This window comes from Macrotis lagotis, chromosome 1 (assembly GCF_037893015.1).
Source record: "Macrotis lagotis isolate mMagLag1 chromosome 1, bilby.v1.9.chrom.fasta, whole genome shotgun sequence".
Taxonomy (NCBI): Eukaryota; Metazoa; Chordata; class Mammalia; order Peramelemorphia; family Peramelidae; genus Macrotis; species Macrotis lagotis.
The window spans coordinates 728095479-728121037 of NC_133658.1; the positions used below are offsets into that span (position 1 = coordinate 728095479).

General features: G+C 37.9%; 2 protein-coding genes across 2 annotated transcripts in view; both read right to left on the minus strand.

The window, feature by feature from the left end:
- The window catches only part of LOC141506435 (cilia- and flagella-associated protein 337-like), a 48155-nt gene extending 42353 nt beyond the window's left edge, over positions 1-5802 (minus strand). Inside the window, exon 1 of the mRNA XM_074213237.1 lies at positions 5735-5802. Within this exon, the coding sequence (XP_074069338.1) occupies positions 5735-5802 (68 nt within the window). The remainder of the gene's footprint in view (positions 1-5734) is intronic.
- Positions 5803-6146: 344 nt separating this feature from the next.
- The window catches only part of TEX26 (testis expressed 26), a 70928-nt gene continuing 51515 nt past the window's right edge, over positions 6147-25559 (minus strand). Inside the window, exon 8 of the mRNA XM_074216105.1 lies at positions 6147-6291. The gene's annotated coding sequence lies outside the window, so the exon portion shown is untranslated. The remainder of the gene's footprint in view (positions 6292-25559) is intronic.

Sequence of the window (25559 nt, forward strand, 5' to 3'; positions counted from 1 at the left end):
ACCAGTGGCTCCCTATTGCTTCTTGGATAAAGTACAATTGGTACTTTAAGGTCTTTAACAGTTCCATTCTGTCCTTTTAAACTTATTTGACATCATATATATATATATATATACATATATATATATATGTATATATATATATATATATATGTATGTATGTATGTATATGTCTATATTCCAGCCAAACTGAATTACTAATTGTCTGCTGAACTTGGCATTCCATCTTCAAACTCTAGTACTTGCACAGATGGGATTAGACAGTAGTTTCTTAGGCTCCTCTCAACCAATCAACAAGTATTAATAAGTGCTTATTTTCCAAATTCTAAATCTGTGCTCCTATGATCTATCATTCTCCATAAAATAGTCAGCTACCAAATCAGTGGATTTGGACCTAACTAAAAGGGACCTTAAAAACCACCTATATCTTTGTAATGCCTCTCCAACCCCACTTGCCTCAGTCTTTTCACACTCTAAAATTAGACTTATCACCTCATTGTCCCAGCACATCAGCTAGTATTTCTAAGCAATTTGTTATTCCTTTTTGACCACTTAAATACTGATTTCACCTGTTTCTCCACTCAGAAATGATTCCCGATTGTCTACTTGTTCAGTAGAGACATCACATGGAGACCAGGAGAGAGCTGGACTTCGAATAAAGAAGATTTGGAACTGAATCCAGTCTCAGACACTTTCTGGCTTTATGGCCCTGGGCAAAGTTAACACAAATTTTTGAGACTTTGCTTTCTAATTTCAAAAACTGGGAAAATAATATTTTTCCTTACATGTTTTACACTTGTAGAGAGTACTTTCTGAACATCAAAATGCTATACAAACCTATTGTTCCTAAGTTGTGGCATAGTGGCAAGAGAATTTGGCTAGATGTCAGCCCAGTCCTGGGTTCTCATTATGTCCCTGCCACCATCTAGTCATGTGATTTTAGAAAAGTTTTCTCCATTTTCTCACTTATAAAGATGAGTTTTTAAGAGACAATTGTAAGGGTGGCTAGGTTGCACAGTGGATAGAGCACCAGCCCTAGAGTCAGGAGTACTTGAGTTCAAATCCAGCCTCAGACACTTAATAATTACCTAGCTGTGTGACCTTGGGCAAGGCACTTAACCACATTGCCTTGCAAAAACCTAAAAAAGAGAGAGAGAGAGAGACAGTTGTGGCACAGTAGAAGTCAGGAAGATGAGTTCAAGTCTTGGTTCTGATACCCAATACCATTGGTGGGATATCAAAAGTTGCTTGATCCTTCAGTGCCCCAGGAAACTTATAAAATGTACTTATAAAATCAGGTGCTGACAGCATTGGGTCTCTCTTAAATTCCTAAAATCATGGATCTGGTCCAAAGTTGAATCTAAAATAACTTCCTGTTATATAATTCTAAGTACTTCTGTCATGTTTGAAGACTCCAAATCACCTGTCTGTGGCCTACATCCTAGGTGGACATTAAGGAAACTATACTCCAGCACAAACTTCAACTTCAGCTAGACAAGTTTTGTCTTTGAAATGTAGCCATACCATGTTCCCATCTCTGTGACTTTGTTCACAAGAATTGACCTTGTCCAAGATACCTCCTAGTTACACATGTAAGCAAACTTGAAGAAGAGAGGTGGGTTATTAGCCAAAGGGAGCACCACAGAGATGGGATTAGAATCAAGGTATCCTTTCTCCTGATTAGGGGCACTGGAAAGAACCTTGAATTTGGAAGAAGAAATTCAGAATCACAGGATTTGGTCTACTACTTGACCTTGGCCAAGTCCCCTAACTTCCTGGGCTCCAACTTTCTCCTCTGTAACATAAGAATACAGAATTTTATGACCTCTAAGGTTCTTTCCAGCCTTAGATTTATGCTTGTATGTTCAGAGGCATACCCGTCTCTCTATTAAGGGAAATCTTTCCTATCAAGAAATGGTGTTTTCATGATTCATTAAAAAAAAATTCAGTGGATTTCTACAGAACACAAGAATTCCATAAGCATGGGGATTAGACCCCCTTGGTATTAAGTATGGGTTTATACAATGTAATAAAAATAGTACCAACATGTACCCCTTCATGAAAATAAGGCAGCAAAATAAGGTGGGAGGTTTCAGACAGCAGTTAACCCAAACCATCACTTAAGTAGAGAGCAGAGCCCAGACCAGAATGGAAAGCTCTGGAGCCTTCCTTCCCTAGGAATCTGCCTGATTGTAAGGTTGGACAACGTCATTCCCATATTTCAGATCACAAGCTGGTATGCTCTCGTTGCCCATGGCAACCCAGCTGCACCAGAATGTTAGCATTTGTAAACGTGTGGAGGCTTAAAATTATATTGTTGATTCTGTCTGGAGGGCGATAGTCTGATTTGTACACAACTCTGAATAAATTACTCATTATCCTTTACAATGAGGGGGGAGGGAGGGAGGAAAAAAAGGATGGAGAGAGAGAGAGAGAGAGAGAGAGAGAGAGAGAGAGAGAGAGAGAGAGAGAGAGAGAGAGAAAGAGAAGAAAGGGGGGAGGGAGAGAGCTCTCCTTTCTGTTTCTGTCTCTCTGTCTCTCTGTGTCTCTGTCTCTCTGTCTCTCTCAATCTCTGTCTCTGTCTCTCTGTGTCTCTGTCTTTGTCTCTGTCTGTCTGTCTGTCTGTCTGTCTCTGTCTCTCTGCAGCAAATTGTGTCAGCAGGTGTGAAATGAATGTTAGTCATAACAACCAGACCTGAGTAATCAATAACCCTGTGACTAGCTTGAAAAACATCCAGAATATCACTGAACAACACAAGAGACAGGCAGGCAGAATCTAAGAGCTAATGGATTATTACAAGGAGAACTTTAGTAATAGTAGTTGAATTAACATAATTAGTTCCATTTATATAGGACTTTGCAGTTTGCAAAGTGCTTTCCTACCAATATCTTTTTGGGGTAGTACAAGTCTTATTATTCTTAATTTGCTGATAAGGAAACTGAAGTTCATAGGATTGGAAAACTAGAAGTGACAAGGACCTTAGAAACCACTGGGTTATGTATCTATTAATATTTACTATATTACAAATTAAAATTCCTTAGTATTATTGCGAAAATAATTTTGACCTCAAGAAATCCCTAAAAGGTTTTGGGGGTTTCCACACCACATTTTGAAAAACTAGTGCTCTAAACAAAGCCGGAATGTAGACAATAAACCACAGCACTATCAGGTTTCCCCAGATTGCCAAAAAGGGTTCATGACACAAAAGAGATTCAGAACCATTGACCTAGATGAACTATGTCTAAGGGTCCTTAAACTCTGACTGTCTATGGACCTATAATGATTTTGGAAGAGTCTGTACTTCAAAGTACAGGCTACAACAGGCTGGCTTAAAGATGAGCTTCATGTCCTAGGAGGTCTTTACAAAAGCTGTATAATTCATTCTCAGGAAGTTGCAGAAGGAATAACTTAGGAGGAAGAAAGCATTTAGGCTTATAGAACTCTCCAGCTTCAATTCTATAGAGCATCATGGGATTCATCTGGACTCACATATTTGAAAACATCCAGATTTACTGAAAAGACTACCCCTCCCCTCTAAGATGTATTAAGCACCTACCATGTTCTGTTTAATGATACAGATGTAAAGGAATAAGGATTGAAATTACACCTGTGATTTCATTGATATAGGGAATTTCCAGACGAGGAAATTCAATTGTATCTTTTCTGATCTGTATTATCTTTGAGTATCTTTTCTGCAACTCTGGAGACAACCAAATAGTAGAAGGCAGATAGGTGGCACAGTGGATAGATCACTTTACTCAGAATCAGGAAGATCTGAGTTCAAATCAGTTCTCCTTTATCAGTTTCCTCTACTAAAATGATTCTCTATGACCACTCCATTCATGAATGATTTCATGCACTTTCCAATCTCTGCTGCCATCCCTTTACTTCCACCTTCAGGATTCCAGATCTCAAGTTCAATGTGGACCACGCTCTCTTTGTGGCTACCTAGGTCACTAATCTCTTTAAGTACAAAGGATGAGGGTGGATGGGTGTGGATGGAACTGGAGGAAAGCACTTTGTTTGGAAATTGACCTTAGACTTTTCAAATAGAAGTTAAATTGGGCAAGACTCCATAGGACCACATCTCCTCCCCTCTTTATTCTCTTTGTCACAGCTGAAGGCCAGCTACTAGCTAATTAGTTGTCACTTGATTCTTGACATAATGGTTTATTTGTTGTAATTAGAAGCCTTTAGTACATCAAAAAGTCACCCTCATCTTCAGTTATAGGTTTGTTGCCATCTGATACTTCAAGTTAACTAATCCAATTCTTTCAACAACAGACTTTTATATGGAAACGAATATATCTATTTACGAGGCATTACTAGGGAAATATAATGGATCATAATAGGTTATCCTTGCTAGGGTCTAGAGTTACAGCCCAGCAAAGCTGGGGTAGCTGTGACATAAGAGAAAGAGGAGTGGACCTGGAACCAAATGAATTGTATTCCAAGCTTGATCAAGTCATTTAACCTCAACTTTCTCTATCACACTATGAGGACTTCTCACCCTAGAAGCTCACACCACCTCTGGGCCATTCTTAGATTAGGAGTTCCTTCCCATCCCTCAAGCTTCTCCTTCTGACTAGTTGGTTCTTCCTAGCCTCCATTTTAAAGAGGAGACCCTTTCTTCCTTTTCAACTTGCATTCCTGACTTTTGCCCCTATGCCAGACTCCTTTTCCAAATTCTTTTATGCTTTTTATAGGTTGTCTTCCCCTTTTAGAATATAAACGCTTTGAGGGCAAGTCTTAGCACAGTGTCTAGCAATAGTAATTGATTTGACTTGACCTAACCCCTCTGAAACTCAATTTCTTCATCTTTCATGTTTAGGGTAATAATAATATAGAGAAACTTTGCATTAGTGAACATGATAGTTAAAAGGAGACAGATTCTTTCATTGCTTTGCCCATTCAATATACACTTGCATCAATTTTTGCTCCCCCACCTCTCAAAAAAAAACAAGTCACATAAGGACTCTTTGTCTAACTCTTTGTGACCTGTTTGGGTTGGTTTTTTTTTTTTTTGACAAAAATACTGGAGTGACTTACCATTTCCTTCTTCAGTTCATTTTATAAGTGAGGAAACTGAGGCACTTAGGGTTAAGTGACTTGCCCAGCCAGTATATCACATAGCTGCTAAATGTCTCAGGCCAAATTTGAAATCAAGTCCTCCTGACTCCAGGACTCTATTCACTGTTTCCCTAGGTTCACATCTCAAATTGACATATGCTAAAAATGTGATGTGTTTTCTACCAAACTCCTAAATCATATAGGAGTGCTGAGTTCATTTAATGTCATTACAATTCATTAAAAACTCACTCTCATCTTTAGCTATCTACTCTTTAATTCCAGGTAACTAATAACATTAATCTATTTCAAAAAGTCTTCTACTTTATGGCAAACCTATTTTATAGGGAAATCAGAAGGTCAGTAAAAGGCATTACTGCTATTTACAGAAATATTAGCTAATCAGATTTTTTTTAATAAATTGAGGACCACTCTCAATAAAGCAGTGAAATCCAGTTTAGAGTCAAACAGGGCTCTCTCTTTCTGCTGGGAAACAAGGTCTACTTCCTTGACAACAGCAAACAATCCTCTGCCACCCCTCCCTTCCCCCCAGCACCTGTTCCCACAGTAAATGACTCTGGACCTTTCCTGTCCCCCAACACTTCACTGCTTTCTGCAAATTTCAAGAAGCCAGGACTGCAGTCAGATTGTGAAAGGAATTGTCCTTACCTCTGGTCATCGGAGGACTCTAACCTGCCCAGGGCTGAACTTGATCGCCTTTTGCTTCTTGAAGTCATAGTGCAAGTCTGGAACTCTTCACAGTCTCTCTAAGGGATCCTAGAATCCAGTTGCACCTGAGACTCTGGAGCAAAAGCAAGTGAGCAAAAATCTGGAATGTGATGGAGAGCTGGTGGTTTGCTTGCTGGGGCCAGGGGAGAGGAGTTACAGGAATCTGTAGCTCTTTTTCCTCAGATCCAGTGTCTGCTAAGTTGGAGTGACGTTCCACATCACCTCCCCAGGAATATCATTAGCATCACATGGGAAGGTAATTGATTCCCATTGTGAACCTGGGTGGGGGGGAGGGTGAAGAAATGCCAGGAGGAAGAAAAATGAACTTTGAACCAACTTTATTCTCATCTCCCAAAACAGAAGTCCTCCAGTTCATATCACTTGGTTTTCTAGCTTTGCAGGGATCACATACCCTCCTTCTATTCCAAATCCATAAAATCTTTCAATTATCAGAGAGAAGGCAGGTTGGTTTTACTGTTTTCCTCCAGAGTGCAGAGCTAGAACCAGGAAAGAGGAAGGATCAGCATTTATTTAATGCCTACCATGTTTACAGATGTTATCTCATTTGAACCCTACAACCAACCTGAGAGGTAGTTTTTATTATTTTCTATTATTTTCCTATTATTAACTATTCCTATTTTACAGGTGAGGAAACCAAGCCCAACAGAAGTGAAATGACTTGCCCAGGGTCACAGAACTAGTGTTGAACTAGGTTGAGGTTGGATTTGAATTCCTGACTTGAAGCCTAACCTTCTATCCATTGCCACACTTAGCCACTTAGTGCATATTATAAAAGGGGCAGCTTTTGGCTTAATTCATGAAAGGACAATCCAGCAGTTGGAAAACAGATCAGATTTCCTCATTAGGTACTGAGTTCCTCATCCTTAGAAGCATAATAAATAAGAGTTTTTGTTTATACAGCCTCCTATTGGTGAACCTGTGATTTTTATTAGGGTAGGAAGCTCTCAGTGTGGCTTCTATTAATTTAGAACAGCACCCGCTCTACAATTAATAGTCTTAGAAGACTGGTTGAGGAATTATGAAGTTAAATGTCTTGCCCAGGCTTATGCCCAATATGTCAGAGACAAAGTTCTTGCCTATTAATAATAGCTAACATTGATTTGAATATATATACATATACTTTAGTACACAAACACATAATTGTGTGTGTATATATGTATATATATATAAAATATGTGTAAACATATTCCTCTCTCTCTCTGTATATATATATATATATGTATATATATATATATATCTTAAATTTTAAAAAACTTACAAATATTAACTCATTTGATCCTCACAATAAGCCTGGGAAGTAGATATTATTATGATCTGCATTTTATAGATGAGGAAACCAAGGCAGGGTCTTCCTTGACCCCATGGTTCCCTTCTTCAAAGTCAGGTCTCTATCCATCATTACATGCTGCCTCATACATAGCACATTAATGTCTCCAAAATTCTCTTCATACAACTTCACATTTGATTATTACAATAACCCTGTGAGTATAGTAACTGTGCTTATATCCCCATTTTAATGATAAGGAAACTGAGGTCCAGAGAAGATGTAACATAACAAAGATAAAAACTAGCAAGTTAAGTCTCTCAGAACCCCAAATTTGGTATTTTTCTTTTTAACTACAATATTCGGGATCATTTGTCATGGGTACCAGAAAGGATTCACACATCAGGCAGTAAGTTAGATCAAAAGATCTCAAAGATAACTTCTAGTATCAGAATTCTTTGTTTTTGTTACTATTCAGTAATTTTTTTTTCAGTTGTGTCCAGCTCTTTCTGATTCCATTTTAGAGTTTTCTTGGGAAAGATACTGGAGGGGTTTGCTATTTCCTTCTCTAACTCATTTTACAGATGAAGAAACTGAAGCAAACCAGGTTAAAGTGACTTACTCAGGGTCATACAGCTAGTAAGTGTCTGAAGACAGATTTAAACTCAGGAAGATGAGTATTCCTGACTCCAGGCCCAGTATTCTATTGCTCCTAATCAACTAAATTCTACTTTCAGCTTTGGACTGATTATTATTCAGGTAAGAACCTAATTAATCACTTCTGGGACGTGTACTTGATGTTTGCTCTCATTTAAATTGATTGGATTTGAAAGGTATACCCTTCAAGTCCCAGCTTTCTCCAGGCCCTAGTCTTGCAATTCTAATAACTGCCAACAGGTGCCTTAGGTTATGGCTTATTTAGTTATGAACTAAGTAGCTCATTATATTCTCTACATCTTGGGCATTTATATAACTGTATGTAATGCCTGAAACAAAGTCATTCTCCTACCTCCATCTTCAGTTATTGAAATTCTTCTCTTAAAAAAATTTATATAGTTTTCAACAATTATTTATTCTTTTCTTTCAAGGTTGGGACCCAGAAGGGGACATGTCTTCCATGAAAATTATCCTGATTCCTTCCAAAGAAAACTGATTCCCTCTTTAGTCAGTCAACAAATTTTTAAATGGCTTTATTATGTATTGTGCTTCCCATCTCTCATATAATTCTTATGTTTTCTGGAATCAAGAATTTCCTTAATCACATTCTAAGTGATATTATAATTAATTCAGGTATTTTTCTTATCTCTCTAATAGATTGTAGGTTTCTTTTTTTTAGAATATAAGATCTATATGTGTTTATTTCTTTTGTTTGTTTTAAATTCAGCAGAATAAAATCTTTATTTATTTATTCTTATTTTTGTACAAATGATGTTTTTTATACATTACTAAAATATTCTTGTTTAAGAGTAAACACAATACCCTTCCCCCCAAAAATATAGACTCACATGAGCAATAAAGTAAAGTAAAGGATAAAGTTAAAATTAAAAATAATGATGATAATAATAATAATAATAATAATGATAATAATAATAATAGAAGCAGCCAGGTGGCACAGTGGATGAAGCACCAGCCCTGGAGCCAGAAGCACCTGAACCCAAATCCAGCTCCAGACACCCAACAATCACCCAGCTGTGTGACTCTGTGCGAGCCACCCCAACCCCACTGCCCTGCTAAAAACAAAATAAAATAATAATAATAATAATAATAATAATAATAATAATAATATTAATAATAATAGTAGTAGTAGTAGTGGGGCAGCCAGGTGGTGCAGCGGACAGAGCACCAGCTCTGGAACCAGGAGCACCTGGGTCCCAATCCAGCCTCAGACACACAACAATCACCCAGCTGTGTGGCTCTGGGCAAGCCACTCAACCCCATTTGCACTGTAACCCCAATAATAATAATAATAATAATAATAACAATAATAAATGTGCTTCAGTCTGTGTCCTAACACCTCCAGCTCTGTCACAGGTGGATCAAATTCTTTATGATAAGCTCATCACAAAAGCTACTTCCATATTTTTCCACTGTTGCCATTGCTGATCGCAGCTCCTTCCATTCGTACTTCCCTACTATCATATACTATATTTTTTCTCTCCTTTCACTCTGTACCTCTTCTTAAATGTGCTATAGGGTAGCTGAGTGGTGCAGCAGACAGATCCCCGGCCCTGGCCAAGAGGCCCTGAGCCCACATACCACCCTTTAGGTCTAGCATCCACCCAGTCCTATGGTCCCAAACAAACCATCCAATCCCAGCCCCTTTCAAGAAGTAAAAAAGAAAATGTGTTATATCTGACCAACTCTCCCCCATGGTCCACCCTCTCCTCCATCATTCACATCCCCCCTTTCCCCCTGTTCCCCTTCTCTCCTTCTTACTCCAGATGTCTATACCCCATTGAGTATATATATATATGCTGTTTCCTCTCCTAGCCACCTCTGATGAGAGCGAAGTTTCCCTCATTCCCCCTTGCCTTCCCCCCTTCCATATCATTGCAATAGTTCATTGTAATAAAAAAATCTTGTTATATGAAATATCTTAGCCTATTCCACCTCTCCTTTCTCTTACTCCCACTACATTTCCCTTTTAGCCACTGACTCCATTTTTACAATATACTATATCTTCAAATTCAGCTCTCTCCTGTGCTTCATCTATAAAAGCTCCTTCTACCTGCTCTATTAAATGAGATGGTTCACATGAGTATTATCAGTATCATTTTTCTATGCAGGAATACATGTACTTCATCATCATTAAGTACCTCATAATTTACCCTTCTCCTCCACTTTCTATGCTTCACCTGAGTCCTGTATCTGAAGATCAAACTTTCTGTTCAGCTCTGGCCATTTCAGCAGTAACATTTGAAATTCCCCTGTTTCATTGAAAGTCTATCTTTTCCCCCTGGAAGACAATGTTCGGTTTTGCAGGGTAGTTGATTCTCAGTTGCATTCTGAGCTCTTTTTCCTTCTGGAATATTATATTCCAAGCCCTAAAAGCTTTTAATGTCATTGCTGCTAAGTCCTGTGTGATCCTGACTGCAGCTCCATGATATCTGAATTGTGTCTTTCTGGCTGCTTGTAATATTTTCTCTTTGACTTGGGAGCTCTGGAACTTGGCTATAATATTCCTGGGAGTCAGGTTTTTTTTTTTGGATTTCTTTCTCAGGGAGATCGGTGGATTCTCTTAATTTCTATTTTGCCCTCTGCTTCTAGGATATCTGGGCAATTTTCCTGTAGGTATTCTTTAAAAATGATGTCAAGGCTCTTTTTCCTGATCATGACTTTCAGGTATTCCAATAATTTTTAAATTACCTTTTCTGAATCTGTTTTCCAGAACAGATTTTTTTTTACTGAGATGTTTCACATTTTCTTCTAATTTTTCATTCTTTTGGTTTTGAAGTATTGTGTCTTGATTTCTTGTAAAGTCAGCAGCTTCCCTCAGTTCCATTCTACATCTGAAACATTTGTTTTCCTCAGAGAGCTTTCTTATTTCTTTTTCCATATGGCCAATTCTGCTTTTTAAAGCATACTTCTCCTCAATAACTTTTTGAACTGTTTTATCTATTTGACCTATGCTGGTTTTTAACATGTTATTTTCTTTAGCATTTTTTTTGGATATCCTTGACTAAGCTGCTGACTTCTTTTTATGTTTTACTTGCATCTCTCTCACTTCTTTCCCCAATTTTTCTTCTATCTCCTTCACTTGATTTTCAAAGTCTTTTTTGAGCTCTGTCATAGCCCGAGTCCAATCTCCATTTTTCTTGGAGTCTTTAGATGCAGGAGCTTTGACTTCCTTATTTTCAGACTGAGTATTTTGATCCATCTTGGGATCATAGACAATGTATTTCTCAATGGTGTTCCTCTTTTTTCTCTGTTTACTCATTTCCCCAGCCTGTGCCTGGTTTTTAGGGTGTTTTTGAGTATTATTGGGACACCCCTCCACAAGGATCTAGTGTGTGAAGCTCTGTCTTCCCTCCTTGTCTGTGAATGACCACAAGCACACCCCTCTGACATGGGGCTGAGGTGGGGGGGCCCTGCTGTTCTATGGGGGGCCTAGGCTGTGATCAGGATCTGAATGTATTCAGAGCCCCAGAGTCCTGTTCCAGGTACAGAGGACAGACTTAGTAACTCTCTCTCCACTCCCCTACCTAGGCTGAGCACTCAAGCCTAAGGGCTCCTCCTTACTGGTTCAGCTTCATTCCAATTCCTGGATCTGGGCTGCCACACCTTGCTGTTCACTGAGCCCTGAGGGCTGGGTTTCACAAGCTTGTCTCTGGCAGTGGTCCCCCACTGATCTTCCAAGTTGTGTCCAGTGCTCTCTGGGGTGTAAGTCAGGAAACAACCCCCCCACAGCCATAAGCCACAGTTCCCAGGTGCCCTGGGGATGCCTCTGGGAGACTGAATTCCTTCACTCTGGCGGCCGCCCCCTCTAACCCCATGGAATGGAGCCTTTCTGCTATTTCCCAGGTTACCGTGGCCTGGAGAATTGCCTCACTGTATCCCATGTAGGTTCTGTCTGTTGAAAATTTAGAGTCCTTAGTTTATAAATTTTTAAATATTAGAAAGAGAGATCACCTAAGAGAGGATCTTCTCCTGTCACCATCTTGACTCCACCCCCCCCAGACTGTAGGTTTCTTGAAGACAAAGATTGTTTATGCTTGTATCCTTAGATCTAAGCATAATACCTTATACTTATTTTTATAGGTTTTCTGTTTTTATTTCTCTCTTCATATTTATATACATATACAATTAAACATTAATATCAACATATTATTATAAAACATACATTATATATTGTATAACACATTATATATTTTATATGATATTATATTTATTATAATTGGGAAGTTGGCAAAATTAAGTAATTGAGTTGGGGTAGAGTGTCTATTTCTTTTCAGAAAGGGCTGTGAGAATTCTAAATATCTGGTATAGTAGAGTCTGTAGCACTGATAGTCATAAAAAAGGAATTGCATTCTAAGAGGGAATACCCAGATATGTGGAAGTTCATCTCTTGAATGAACACCCTGATTGAGGCTGTTCTCCCTCTATCAAAACACCATAGTCCCCAGATCCATGGAGACCAGCACCCGAGGAATAGATGCTGAAGCAATTTGCCAACCTCATGAAGGAGCCAGCTATGAAGAAGAATTCTACTGCACCTGAATAAGACTCCTGATGACAATATCCCAACAAATTGGGTATCCAGGAAGAAGGTATCCATTTTATGTCAGCTGATTCCATTTTTGGAAAATTCAGAAGGTTTTTCTGATATCCAGCTAAAACCTGGTTTTTTTTTTGACATATCCCTCCATACTTGACTCCTACCTCTGCTCTCTGGGGCCAAACTGATTCAATGTCATAGTTGCCTTTAAAGTATCTATTGTTCCCTCTATCTTGTCTCTTCCATACTGACCACTTCCATCTCCTTTAACAGTTTTGCATGGCATATTCTCCAGTCTTTTCACTATCCTGATCAAGCATCCTTTGGATCCACATCAGTTTCCTTTAACTTGAAGTGCCTTTAATCTATCATCAGGTATCCCCTTTCTCCTAGACATCATGCTTTCAACATTTTGCCATGAAACTCACCAGTGAACTATTGTTGTGTCACTAGTAGGCTGGACCTGACTCAGACTGGCCTAGTAGTTTAGGTTAAAGATTTTAGGAACTTTTAACAAAAGATGGACATATTTAAGCATATGCAAATATTTATAAGAATACAGTACTAGTCTAATAGAATTGATTCAATTAGCTATGGAAACTTCAAGTCTGAGGAGCAGGATTCTCAAAAACTGGTCAGAGGGGGCAGAGCCAAAATGGAAGCAGGAGAATGGCTGCTCTTAGGAACTCTCTCCAAAATATTTCAAAAACCTTAAAATTATGACTCTAACTAAATTTTGGAGAGACAGAAACCACAGAAAGAGTCAGTGAGGCAATTCTCCAGCCCCAGGTAACTTGGAAAATAGTGGGAAGGCTCTGTTCCATGGAGTTGGAGGAGGCAGCAACTCCAGAGTGAAGGAGCTTCAGCCTTTCAGGAATAGCCCCAGAGTGCCTGGGTCCCTGGATGCCCAAGCTCCTGGCAGTAGAAGTAGTTTCCTGACCTGCCACCCCAGGGAGCACCAAGCACAACTTTAGCAGGGAGACCTCTGCCTGAGTGAGCACAAAGTGCAGCCTGGCCCTCCTCAGCATGGCTGTGGCCATCAGTGTAGCCCAGATCCCAGGAAATTGAAGCAGGCCTATGGAGCCTCCCATCAGGAGCCTCCCAGTAGCTGCTCCCTGAGCACTCAGCCCACAGAAAGTAAGGGAGTGGAGGGAGACTGTTGTCCCTAGGACAGGATTCTGGGGTTTAGTCCATATTCAGACCATGGTCACAGTCTGGGGCCCCCACAGAGCAGGGACCCTCCTCACAGCCCTAAGGCAGAGGGGTGAGCTTGTGGTCATTCACAGACCAGGAGAGCAGACAGAGCCTCCCATAAGACCTTGAAGGAACTGAGGTCCTTGCAGGGGTGTCCCGATAATACTCAAAAGCACTGGGGAAATGAATAAATAGAAAAAAAAATGAACCTGATCAAAGACAATTACTTTGATTCCATGGAGAATCAAAACACAAACTCTGAAGATGAGAAAGTCCAAGCTTCAGCATCTAAAGATTCTAAGAAATATAGAAGTTGGTCTCAGGTTATGACAAAGCTCAAAAAATATTTTGAAAATCAAGTAAGGGGGGGTAGAGGAAAAATTGGGAAGAGAAATAAGAGAGATGCAAGGAAAAACATGAAAACCAAGTCAGCAACTTGGTCAAGGTGAACAAAAAAATGCTGAAGAAAATTAACATATTAAAAAACAGTTTAGATCAAATAGATAAAACAGCTCAAAAAGTTAATGGGGAGACGAATGCTTTAAAAAGCAGAAATTGGTCAGATAGAAAAGGAGATTTAAAAAGCTCTCTGAGGAAAACAAATCCTTCAAATGTAGAATGGAGCTAAAGGAAGCAGATGACTTTGAAAGAAATCAAGACACAATAATTCAACACCAAAAGAATGAAAAACTAGAAGAAAACATGAAACATCTCATTGAAAAATCAACTGACCAGGAGAACAGATCCAGAAGAGGCAATTTAAAAATTATTGGGCTACTTGAAAGTCATGAAGAGGAAAAGAGCCTTGCCTTCATTTTGTTTTTGTTTTTGCAAGGCAATGTGGTTAAATGACTTGCCCAAGGTCACACATCTAGGTAATTACTAAGTGTTTGAGGTCAAATTTGAACTCAAGTTCTCCTGACTCCAAGGCTGGGGCTCTGCACTACCTAACTACACCTCCTTGCCTTTATTTTTAAAGAATTTATACAGGAAAATTGCTCTGATATCCTAGAAGCAGAGGGTAAAGAAATTGAGAGAATCCACTGATCTCCCCCAGAAAGATATCCAAAAAAACCCCACCCCTCAGGAATATTATAGTCCAGTTCCACAACTTGCAAGACAAAGAGAAAATATTACAAGCAACAAAAAGGAAACAATTCAAATATTGTGGAGTTGCAGTTAGGATCACACAGGATTTAGCAGCATCAACATTAAGGGCTTGAAGGGCTTGGAATATAATTTTCCAGAAGGCAAAAGGACTTGGAAAACAACTGAGAATCAACTATCCAGCAAAACTGAACATCCTCTTCCATGGGAAAAGATGGACTTTTAATGAAACGGGGAATTTCAAATATTCCTGTTGAAACAGCCAGAGCTGAACAGAAAGTTTGATCTTCAAGTACAGGACTCAGGTGAAGCATAGAGAGGGTGGACGAGAAGGGTAAATTGTGAGGGATTTAATTATGATGAACTACATGTATTCCTGCATGGAAAGATGATACTGACAATATTCATATAAACCTTCTCATTTAATAGAGCAGTTAGAAGGAACATATGTAGACAAGGTACAGGACAGAGTTAAATTTGAAGGTATAATATATTGTAAAACTGGAGTCAATGGGTGAAAAGGAAATGTATTGGGAAAAAGGAAAGGAGAGGTAGAATAGACTAAGATATTTCATGTAAAAGAGCAATGATATGGAAGGGGGAAAGGTGAGGGGGAATGAGGGAACCTTCATTTTCATTGGAAATGGCTCAGAGAGGAAACAGCATACACATTCAATGAGGTATAGAAATCTAGAAGAAAAAGAAGAGAAGGGGGATGGGGAGGGGAGGGGGGATGTAGAGAATAGAGGAGAGGGTAGATCATGGGAGAAGATAGTCAGCTATAACACATTTTCTTTTTTACTTTGTGCAAGGTGGTAGGATTGGATGATCTGTCTGAGACCATGGGGCTGGGTGGTTGCTGGGCCTCTAGGGTGGGACATGGGCTTGGGGACTTAGCCCCAGGGCTGGTGCTCTGTCTGCTGTGCCCACTTGGCTGCAAAGTATTGTAAATATTGCTATTCCCATGTTATCAATGGGGAAACAGGTCAAAACTGGTCAAGTGACCTGCTCAAACTCACAGGAGTACTAAGTGTCAGAGCCAGAGGTCAGGTATTTCCTGACTCCACATCAATTCCTCTGTTTTAGCAGGATTGGCATTCAAATCCCTGGCCTCAGACACCTAATATTTACCTAGCTATGTGACCTCAGGCAAGTCATTTAACCCTATTGCCTTGCAAAAAACAAACAAACAACCTAATTGGATCAGTTTTACCTTATATAATTTACCTTTTAGTTAAATTTCCTCTTCAAATTAAAGCTGTTGGGGGAATGGACTTAGTTATGGCTTTATAGTGAGCCTTATTAGCAATAGTCCTTGAGGAAGTGGAGTGTCTGATTAACCCTCTGGACCATTAAAAATAACTAGTAACTATTGGTCTCAAGAAAACCTTGAAGTGTTTGAGTATCTTTATTTTCCTGTTCCCTCCACAGCATGGCATACTTTAAACTCCAAATGAACACAATAAAAACCATAATTATGTTAGTTTCCTAGAGTTTGAATACAGCTCTGAAGTCATCTAGCACAATTCACTCCTTGATAGATGATTCCACCTAACAACATCCCCAACTGATGCTCCTCAAGCCTTTATATATGTAATTATCCCTTCCACCTTGAGGGATTAAATGCATGTTATCTTGAAAATCCATGTAAAATATTTTTGACCATCTCTACCAGAGAAAAAGCCTGAATTTTTTTCTCTTATGTTTACAGTATATTATTGTAAATTTTGAGTTGATAGCATATATTAGTATGTATAGTTTATGCATTTCTGAGTTTCCAGACTTTTTTTATTTAACCTTTGCATGTCATCTGTGGCTTCTTCAAAATTCCCCCAAAATTTCCATTTATGGAATGGATAACTATACATTCAGGGACAAGTCGAGTGGACTGACTTCAGAGGTCCTACTTCCTCAGCCACCAGAAGGGAAGGACTAGATAAATGCTTTGGTATGAGGAAATTGATCACTTTACAAGGTAAAAGGAAAAGAGACCCAGAAAGTAAAGGTCAGAATCCAAACTTAAGAAGCCTAGTCTTCTACCAAAGGAAGAAGAGTGCTCCTGGATTCTCAAAGACCATGTCACTGGAGAAGAAACTTTGCAGATCCTCCTAGGTTGGAAACATTGAGTGTGGGCCTGGTAATCAACAGGTTATGTGTCTGTTGAACAAATCCAAAATCGGCTAAGTTTAGAGGAATTCATCCACAAAAGACTGCCCACTGCTAGGTAATTATTTCTTTTCAACCAAAGTAACTCACCTACTAAAACAGGTAAGTATTGCTATTTGCATTTACAGATGAAGCATCAAAAACACTAAAATACTCATCTATTGAGCAAAGAAAACAGCTGTACACAGCAGCACTCACATACTCACATCTACCTAACATACCTCTTCATTTTGTTTGACTTTTTTTAATTAGCTCATCTTCTCTACCAGATAACAAATTTCTTTAGATGTCTGGGGAAAACCAGGTCAGTCTGACCAATATAACAATCTTAATGAATGCTTATTCAATTCAAGTCAACAAGCATTTATAGAGCACCTCCTATGTGCCAGACACAAAGTTAGGAACTGGTTATATAAAGACAAGGATAAAAATAGTTCTTGCCCTCAAGGAGCATATTTTCTTTTGGACACTATTCTTCTAGCCAAGCTTATTGTGCAACCATCCACACTGACCAAACTACAACTTTACATATCAGACTTAATTATGATGAGATTCTGGAATTTCAAGCTTTTGATCTGGCTATACTATGAGCTTTGGTTAGCTAGAACAAAATATGAAAGAGGATACCAATTAATATAATTAGTTTTTAAGAATTCTAACGACTAAAAAAGAATTCTAACAACCGAGTTATAAGCAAAACAAGCTTAAGATGTTTGTTTTTGTTTTGGTAGAGATATGTAAGGCATATTATTTTGAGATTTGTCAGAACATTCACCACAAGAGAAGATATAGACAAGTCTGTGCTATGAGATTTACACATTCAACAGGAAAAATATGATTTTGAAACTACCTGCAATGCAATGATATTGAGGAAGGGATCTCAGCAGTTTATCTCAGACTTGGAAGTATCATAATATAGAGCAAGTATCTTCTAGATATCTGAAACAGCTCCTTCAATATATCACAGGATTAGAGAGAAACTTCCTATTCTCTAATGGAGTAGGATCTTTTCAACTAATCTTGTGATCCCTATTAATCATTTGAACTGGACTGAGAAAGGAGCTTAGGATCACACTCTATCAGATTTATAAGTGACTTATTTTCTGGTAGAACTTTCAATACAAATAAATATTCTCAACCTGAGACATTGAGATAAATTGTCTCCTTAGAAGGAGAATACAAGTCTTGAAGTATGTATTTGGTTGGACAATAGAAAACTAGGTTCCTGAAGTCTAGATCTTGACTGTTTTCAGTGTGTCTCCTTTTCTCCTATATGGCTTCTATATCTCCTTTCCCTTCTGGTGCTCTCTGGTAATTCCAATGACATATGCTGTCTTCTTTCATTGTAGAAGGCAACATGGGAAGTTGTTCCTACATGCTGCTTCTATTACTCTATTCCCTTTTAATGGAAGAAGGGAATGCCAAGCTCTTAATTGGGTTCCTTTCTTGACCAATCACAAAGGAGTAGAATTGCCTAGGCTTGGTTAATGTCTTAGATCTTTGCTCTGACTTCTCTTTTCTCTTATTTTTGCTTCACTCACATTCTCTCTCTCTCTCTCTCTCTCTCTCTCTCTCTCTCTCTCTCTCTCTCTCTCTCTCTCTCTCTCTCCCTCCTCTCTCCCCCCTTTCCCCCCTCTCTCCTCCTCCCTCCTCTCCCTCTCCCCTCCCCTCCCCCCCCTGCCCTGTATCATCACCCAAGTGGTACCTAATATTCTAGGACCTGTTCTCTTCTCCCTCTATATGACTTCACTTGATTATCTCAACTGCTGCCATGGATTAAATTAACATCTCTAGAGTTGGATAGCTAGGTGATACAGAGTTGAACGCTAATGAGCGTGGCAAGATTTTTTGCCTCAGAGAGCATTTATGTAGAGAATTCTATGTGAAATACCAGAAAACCTGCAAGCTAAAGACATTGATATACACTTGAAAATTGTGCATCTGCCAACACACAATTTTACTTACTAGAATAGTAGTTCATTTCTATTTAAAGGTAGGGCAGTACAAAAGGTCATTGCTGTGTGCAGGTCCAATCAGAGTTTTAACAGAAATTGCCATATGACTTTTCTGGGTTTAATGACTTCAAAGTCATGGAGGGCATTATTCCAAATGAATACACACTGAGTAGTATCAAAGAATCCTAATTTGAGAGTAGGAAGGCATCTCATTGGTTGACTAGTCCAACCACTGATACTCAAAATAAACTACCACTATAACATTTTTGTTTTTATTTCACATTTTTATTAAATATTATATTTATTTATTTTTCCAACTACATATAAGGTTAGTGGTTTTGAGTTTTACATTTTCTCCCTCCCACCCTCCTTTGCCTCCCCTCCCCCTGAGAGAAAGCAGTCTAATGTAAGCTATCATGTATAATCATGCTAAACACAGATCCATATTATGTTGTGAAAGAAGAATCAAATGCAAACAGAGAAAATCAGAAAAAAAGATATAATACATAAGATAACTTTTTAAAAAATGAAGATAGTAAGCTTTGCTTTACATTTCTCTGGATATGAAAGGTACTATCACAAGTTTCTTAGAATTGTCTTTGATACTGCTGAAATGTACAAGTCCAGCATGACTAATCATCATCTACTATAACATATTTAATAAGCAATCATCTAGCCTTCTGTTTGAAGACCTTCAAATGGATTCAGGAACCTAATACCTTCTCAGGGTAGCTCATACCATTTTGCTTAGGTCTAATTTTTGGGAGAATGTCAGTTAAAGTGATTCAGTAGATAGATCTGGAGGCAGGAATACTCATCTTCCTGAGTTCAAATCTGACTTCAGACACTGTGTTACTCTGGGAAAGTCACTTAATTCTGTTTGCTTCAGTTTCCTCATCTGTAAAATAAGTTGGAGAAGGAAATGCCCAACCACTATAGAAATTTTGCCAAGAAAACCTCAAAGGGGGGTAATAAAGAGACAGATACAATGGAAAGGACTGAAAAACAACTATTGGAAGCTTTTCCTAGCATCAAACAAAACAACACAGATATAAGCGTCTTTTCCCATGACATCTCTTTCAATCCTTGAAGACAGTTATGGCTCTCATAGTCTCCTTTGCCTATAGTCTTTTCTTCTCCTGTTTAAACATTCCCAGCTCTTTCAGCTCTCTCACAAAGTTTGTCCAAGTTCATGTTCAATTTCCATGAAACTATCCATCTCATCTTCTACCAGTCCCTTTTCTTATCTTTCCCAAAATCAAGGTCTTTTTCAACATATCCATTTTTTTTTCACTATCTGACTACAGGATTCAAGCTTTAGCTTCAGTATTTGACTATCCTGTGAACAGCTTGAATTGTTTTAGATATTGACATATTTGATGATCTTGCTGTTCAAAGAACTCTCAAAAGTTTTCTCTGGCATAACAACTCAAAAGTGTTAATTCTACAGCTCTTGGTTTTCTTTACAATCTAACTCTAACAGCCAGATATTGCTATTGGAAAAAACCATAGCTTTGACTCTATGAACCTTTGTCAGCAGTTTTGTCTTTTGCTTTTTAGTACATTGTCCAGTACATAGCTTTCCTCTCAAGGAGCAAACATCTTTTAATTTCACAGCTGCAATTACTGTCTGTAGTGATCTTTAAGCCCAAGATCACAAAATGCTTCCACTTCTCCCTTGGTTTGCCAAGAAGTGATGGGACCTGTTGCCAAGATCTCAATTTTTTAGATGTTAAGCTTCAAGTCAACTTTTACAATAGCCTCTTTCACCCTCATCAAAAGACTTAATTCCTCTTTATTTTCTGCCAACAGAGTGGTATCTACATATCTGAGATTGTTTATAGCTCTTCCAGAAACTTTAATACTAGCTTTTTGATTCATCCAGCCTAATATTTCACATGGCATATATATATATATATGTTATAACATATATATATATATATGTTACATAAGGTGATGATATATATCCTAGTCATACTCCCTCTTCCCAATCTTAAACCAATCAGTTATTCCATGTTTGGTTCTATATTTGTTCTTGATCTGCCTGCATATTCCTTTGAAGGACTTGCTGTGTTTTGTTGAGATCTACACAAGCAAAGACTTTAGTGTAGTCAAGGAAGCAGCAGTAGATGTTTTTCTGGAACTCCTTTGCTTTCTCCATAGTCCAACAAATGCTGGTAATTTGATCTCTAATTCTTCTAAGCCTTTGAAAACCAGCCTGCTCTTCTGGCAATTCTCAGTTCACATATGGTTGAAACCTAGCTTGCAGAATCTTAAGCGTAACTTTTCTGGTATATGAAAAGGGCTCACATGTTCAACAATTTGAACATTCCTTGGCATTGCCCTTCTTTAGGATTAGGATATAAACTTATTTTCCAATCCAATGCCCATTATGTTTTCCAAAATTTTTGGCATGTTGAGTGCAGTCCTTAATATCATTCTTGTAGAGTTTTAAATAACTTGAAATTTCATTACCTCTACTTGTCTTGTTAGCAATTTTCCTATGGCCTCATTGACTTCATTCTCCAGGATTTCTGGCTCTAGTAACCACACGATAATGGTTATTGGTGATGTAAAGATCTTTCTTGTATAGTCCTTTTGTGTAGTCTTTCCATTCTTCTTGATCTCTTCTGCTTCTGTTCAGCATTGTTCACCAGTTTCATGACATTCCATGCTTGTATGGATTTTGAATAATGAATGATGTTCTCATATTTTCCCAGTCACCAATAAAATGAGTTTTATGTTTCAGTAATGTTTTCAGATGCCTTCAATGAGAACAACAGCATCGAGATCAGTTACTGCCCTGATGGTAAATTATTTAACTTGAAAAAGCTACAAGCCAACACTAAAATGGAGGGAGAGCTGATGCATAACTTTTTCTTTGTAGATGATTGTACATTCCATGTAGCCTCTAAGACTGAGATGCCACAGAATATGGATCAATTATTTGTTGCTTATGTTACTTTTTGTCTTATAAGTAATACCAGGAAAACAGAAGTTCTCCAGCAACCAGCACCACACCATCCATATGAGAGACTATGGGTTGTAGCAAATGGAGAAGTTTTAAATATTGTGGAGTTAATGAGATCACCACGTAAAGTAATGAAAAGAAGGCAGCTCAGACCAGAGTCCTGTGGGACATTTATGGTTTGTGGGTATGATATGGATTAAGATCCAGAAAAGAAGAGGGAGAAGGAGTAGTCAGAAAGAAAACCAGGAGAGAATGTTGTCCCAAAAACCTAGAGAAAAGATATCAAGGAGAAGAAGATAATGAATGATGCTAACAGTTGCTGAGAGGGCAAGAAGAATAAAAATTGAGAAAAGCTCATTTGATTTGATGATTATATCACCTTTCATAACTTTGGAAAGAAAGTTCTGGTAGGCTGTAGGGGGTTAAGGTGGCAGGGGATAAGAATAGAAGCACCTATTGTAGATGGTTTTCTTAAAGCCATATAGGATGATAATTAGTGAAAATGAATCAAATGAGGTTTTTTTTGAGGATGGGGTAGATATGAGCAGGTTTGTAGGCAATAAGGAAGGAGCCAATAGTGATAATTTGCAGATAAGTAATGGATTGAGAATAACAAGAGGCAGTGATCTTATCTTAAAGAGTCAAGATAGAATTAATTTCTACTACAGGTAGAGGGGTTTATTTTGATAAGGAGTGTAGCCACCTCTTCATGTGAGAGAATGGAATGGATAGTGGCAGAAGGCATCCAGATATTCAGAATAGAATAAGGGGAGAAGAGGGAACTCAGAAAATGTTCTCAATTTTTTTCTATAAAATCCTTAGGCAAGGTTCTCAACTGAAAGGGTGGAGGGAGAGGAAGCCATAAGAGGTTTCAGGAGAGATGGAAAGGTTTAGAAAAGCCACTGAAAGTAAGTGGATCAGTGAATTGATAAGAGAGGTATAGAAGGATTGCTCAGCAATAGGAAGGACCCAGCTGAAATTGTGTAACATATTGTACTGAACTTAATCATAATGATTTTATGATTTTCTCCACTTTCATTTGGTAGAACCTATATAGGAAGTAAAGGCAGTGAATAGTGGGAATGATTCAAAGCTGAAGCTTGGTAGGATATAATTGGTGAGATGATATGGGGGTCGGGAACTCAGAAGAGGATAATGTTAGATTGGGCTGTTTCACCAAGGGATTGAGATGAGGAAAAGAGGACAAAGTGGTGAGTGCAAGGGAAACAGTATGGAAGAGAACTAAGGGTTAAGATATTGAACACTGTGGTATGGACAAAGAATAGAGTTCAGAATGCAAAGTCAATAGATTAGGGTCAAATAAAGGGATTTTAGAATTCTTGAACATTAAAGTTCATGGGTGATGGCAAGATCATTTTTGTTTAGAAATACGAACATATCTTAAGAGTTTTCTATGCATGTTAACATTTCCCAGAAACTAGTAAAACTTGGAAAAGATGTAGAAAGATTTTGTTCTGTTCTTGAAACTGCAGGAGTTGCATTATTCAAAGAGGCTCAATTGTTGCCTCAAAGATTAAAGCTACCAGGGAGGGGCACATAACACAGATTTGGCAAATGTATTTTGAAGCATGTTTTTTTGATTTGCTTGAAATTTTTTTCTGCATTGTCATACCCTCAATCTCTTGCATTTTAATGTAATTTTCATAAAATCATAATTGATGAAGAATTTGTGATCCCAAGCCTTTCTAGTGTTTTCATGAGCATGAATATATTCCATATTATTCTATTTTTTTCTACCAGTAATGATGTCAAATAGTAAAGTCAGAATTTATATAGTATCTACTATTTGTTAGGCACTGTGCTGGGTTTTCCATATATTATCTCATTTGAGAGAGGTACTGTTATTGCCATTTTATAATTAAGGAAACTGAGGTAAAGACAGGTTAAGTGATAGGTCCAGATTCACACAGTATCCATTTTTAACTCAAGTATTCCTGACTCCAGAACCATGACACTTTTTGAATCATCTAGCTGGCTCATATCACCAACTCATTTGGCTCTCTTGTGTTTATGGACAGCATCAAGGAATATAGTCAAATAACAAATGAAAAATATTTATTTCTTTGTTTTATGAATGATATCAGAAATGACTTTAATACCCAGAAAATCATTAAGGTAATCTAGTTTATTCTAATCTGTAACATACCAAAGGAGTTGAAATTTCAGTGCTGTATTATGGTTGCTCACCAGTTCCAAGATAGCCAAAAAAGGCTAAATCCAACCAGATTATTTTTTGAATTTTTGTGTCCCTTATTAATGAATGCAAGCTTTTCTAGCCAGATTATTTTGGAAGGTATTTGATAAAAAGGTTTTTTTATTTGCTAAAGATACTGCAAAGAAAACATTTGCAATGCATCATCTACCTCAAGATTATGAAATTTCCATTGGAATATCACTTGCAAACTGTGTGGTCCATATGCAAAGCAATAGCCCATCACCAAAGTATGCTCTGAAGAGATTGGGATTCAACTGTATTTGCCCAGAAAAGAGGATCTTTTAAGTTTACTGGAATATTAGGATATGGAACTACTAGTCGTCATTTGATTTACTAAGTTGATCAGAGCTGCTTGTTTTATTCCTTTCATCAGAATAATTCATTCTTGAAATCTATAATACAATGATATCAGTGGAATATTAATGATTAACCATTTCAGCCACCACTGTAATAACCAAGGAATATTATTCCTTTCTTTTCTTCCTTCCTTCACCACCTATACCCCATCCCAAAAATTCTGACATTGGACATTAATTTGGATGCTATATTATATACACTGAAGGACTTATCTTCATTATATGAAAGGAGAGAAAAGATTATGTTATTTCTTTCTACTTACCTTATAAAAATATTCAGAATGCAAAGATTTTGCATGAAAATAGTCCATTCTGATTTAGTATCCCCCCCACTTCACTTTCATAAGAATGTAAGGTCAAGAATATCATTCATCATTTGATATCCAGTAATGAGCATTTAGATTTATTTTCTGTGACCTCATATTCCTGCCAGTCATGATGAGGGACAATCAGTGATATTAAATCAGTAGTGGACATGTTTTAAAATGTGCTTCCCCCCCTTATTATTTGACATGCTCTATTGGAGTTTGAAGATGAAGGAAAATGCAGAGCAACATTACTTGTACATAGGATTATAAATACATTATCTCTCTATTAAAGGCAATAATACACTGTATTCCTGACCAAAATCTTACTCACGTGCACTCTGTTCTGCTGAAGGAAACTTGATTTTTTTCTTCTCATATTAAATACAAAACAATAAAATATAATTCATAGTATTCCTTTGCATCTAGCCATTTTTATTGGAAAGTAATATTCAGAAAAAGAGAATTTGGATAAAGTCTGTTTTTCTTCATTGTGCTGTGGCTTAGAAGATGTATGATGATGAAGCTTCATTATTCAAATGTAATGACTTATCACAAAAGGAAACCATGCATGCCACAGAGAGGAGCAATTTTCTAGCATTGGAAATACTTAAAGTCCCTTTTGTTGTACTCCTTGCATGTGTTGTACCCACTGTATGTTGTTGTTGTTGTTGTTGTTGTTGTTCAGTCATTATCATGTCTGACTCTTTACGACCCCCTCATTCAGGGTTTTCTTGGCAGAGATATAATATACTGGAGTGGTTTGTCATTTCCTTCTCCAACTCATTTTTATAGATGAAGAAACTGAGCCTTATAAATAAGGTTAAGTGATTTGTCCAGGATCACACAGCTAATAACTGTGTGAGTCCAGTTTGAAATCCTGACTCCAAACAATAGTCCATCCACTGCCCCACCTAGAGACCAATTCTGATAACTACCTGTTTTGCTGCTATTTTAACTGTCAAAAATAATGAT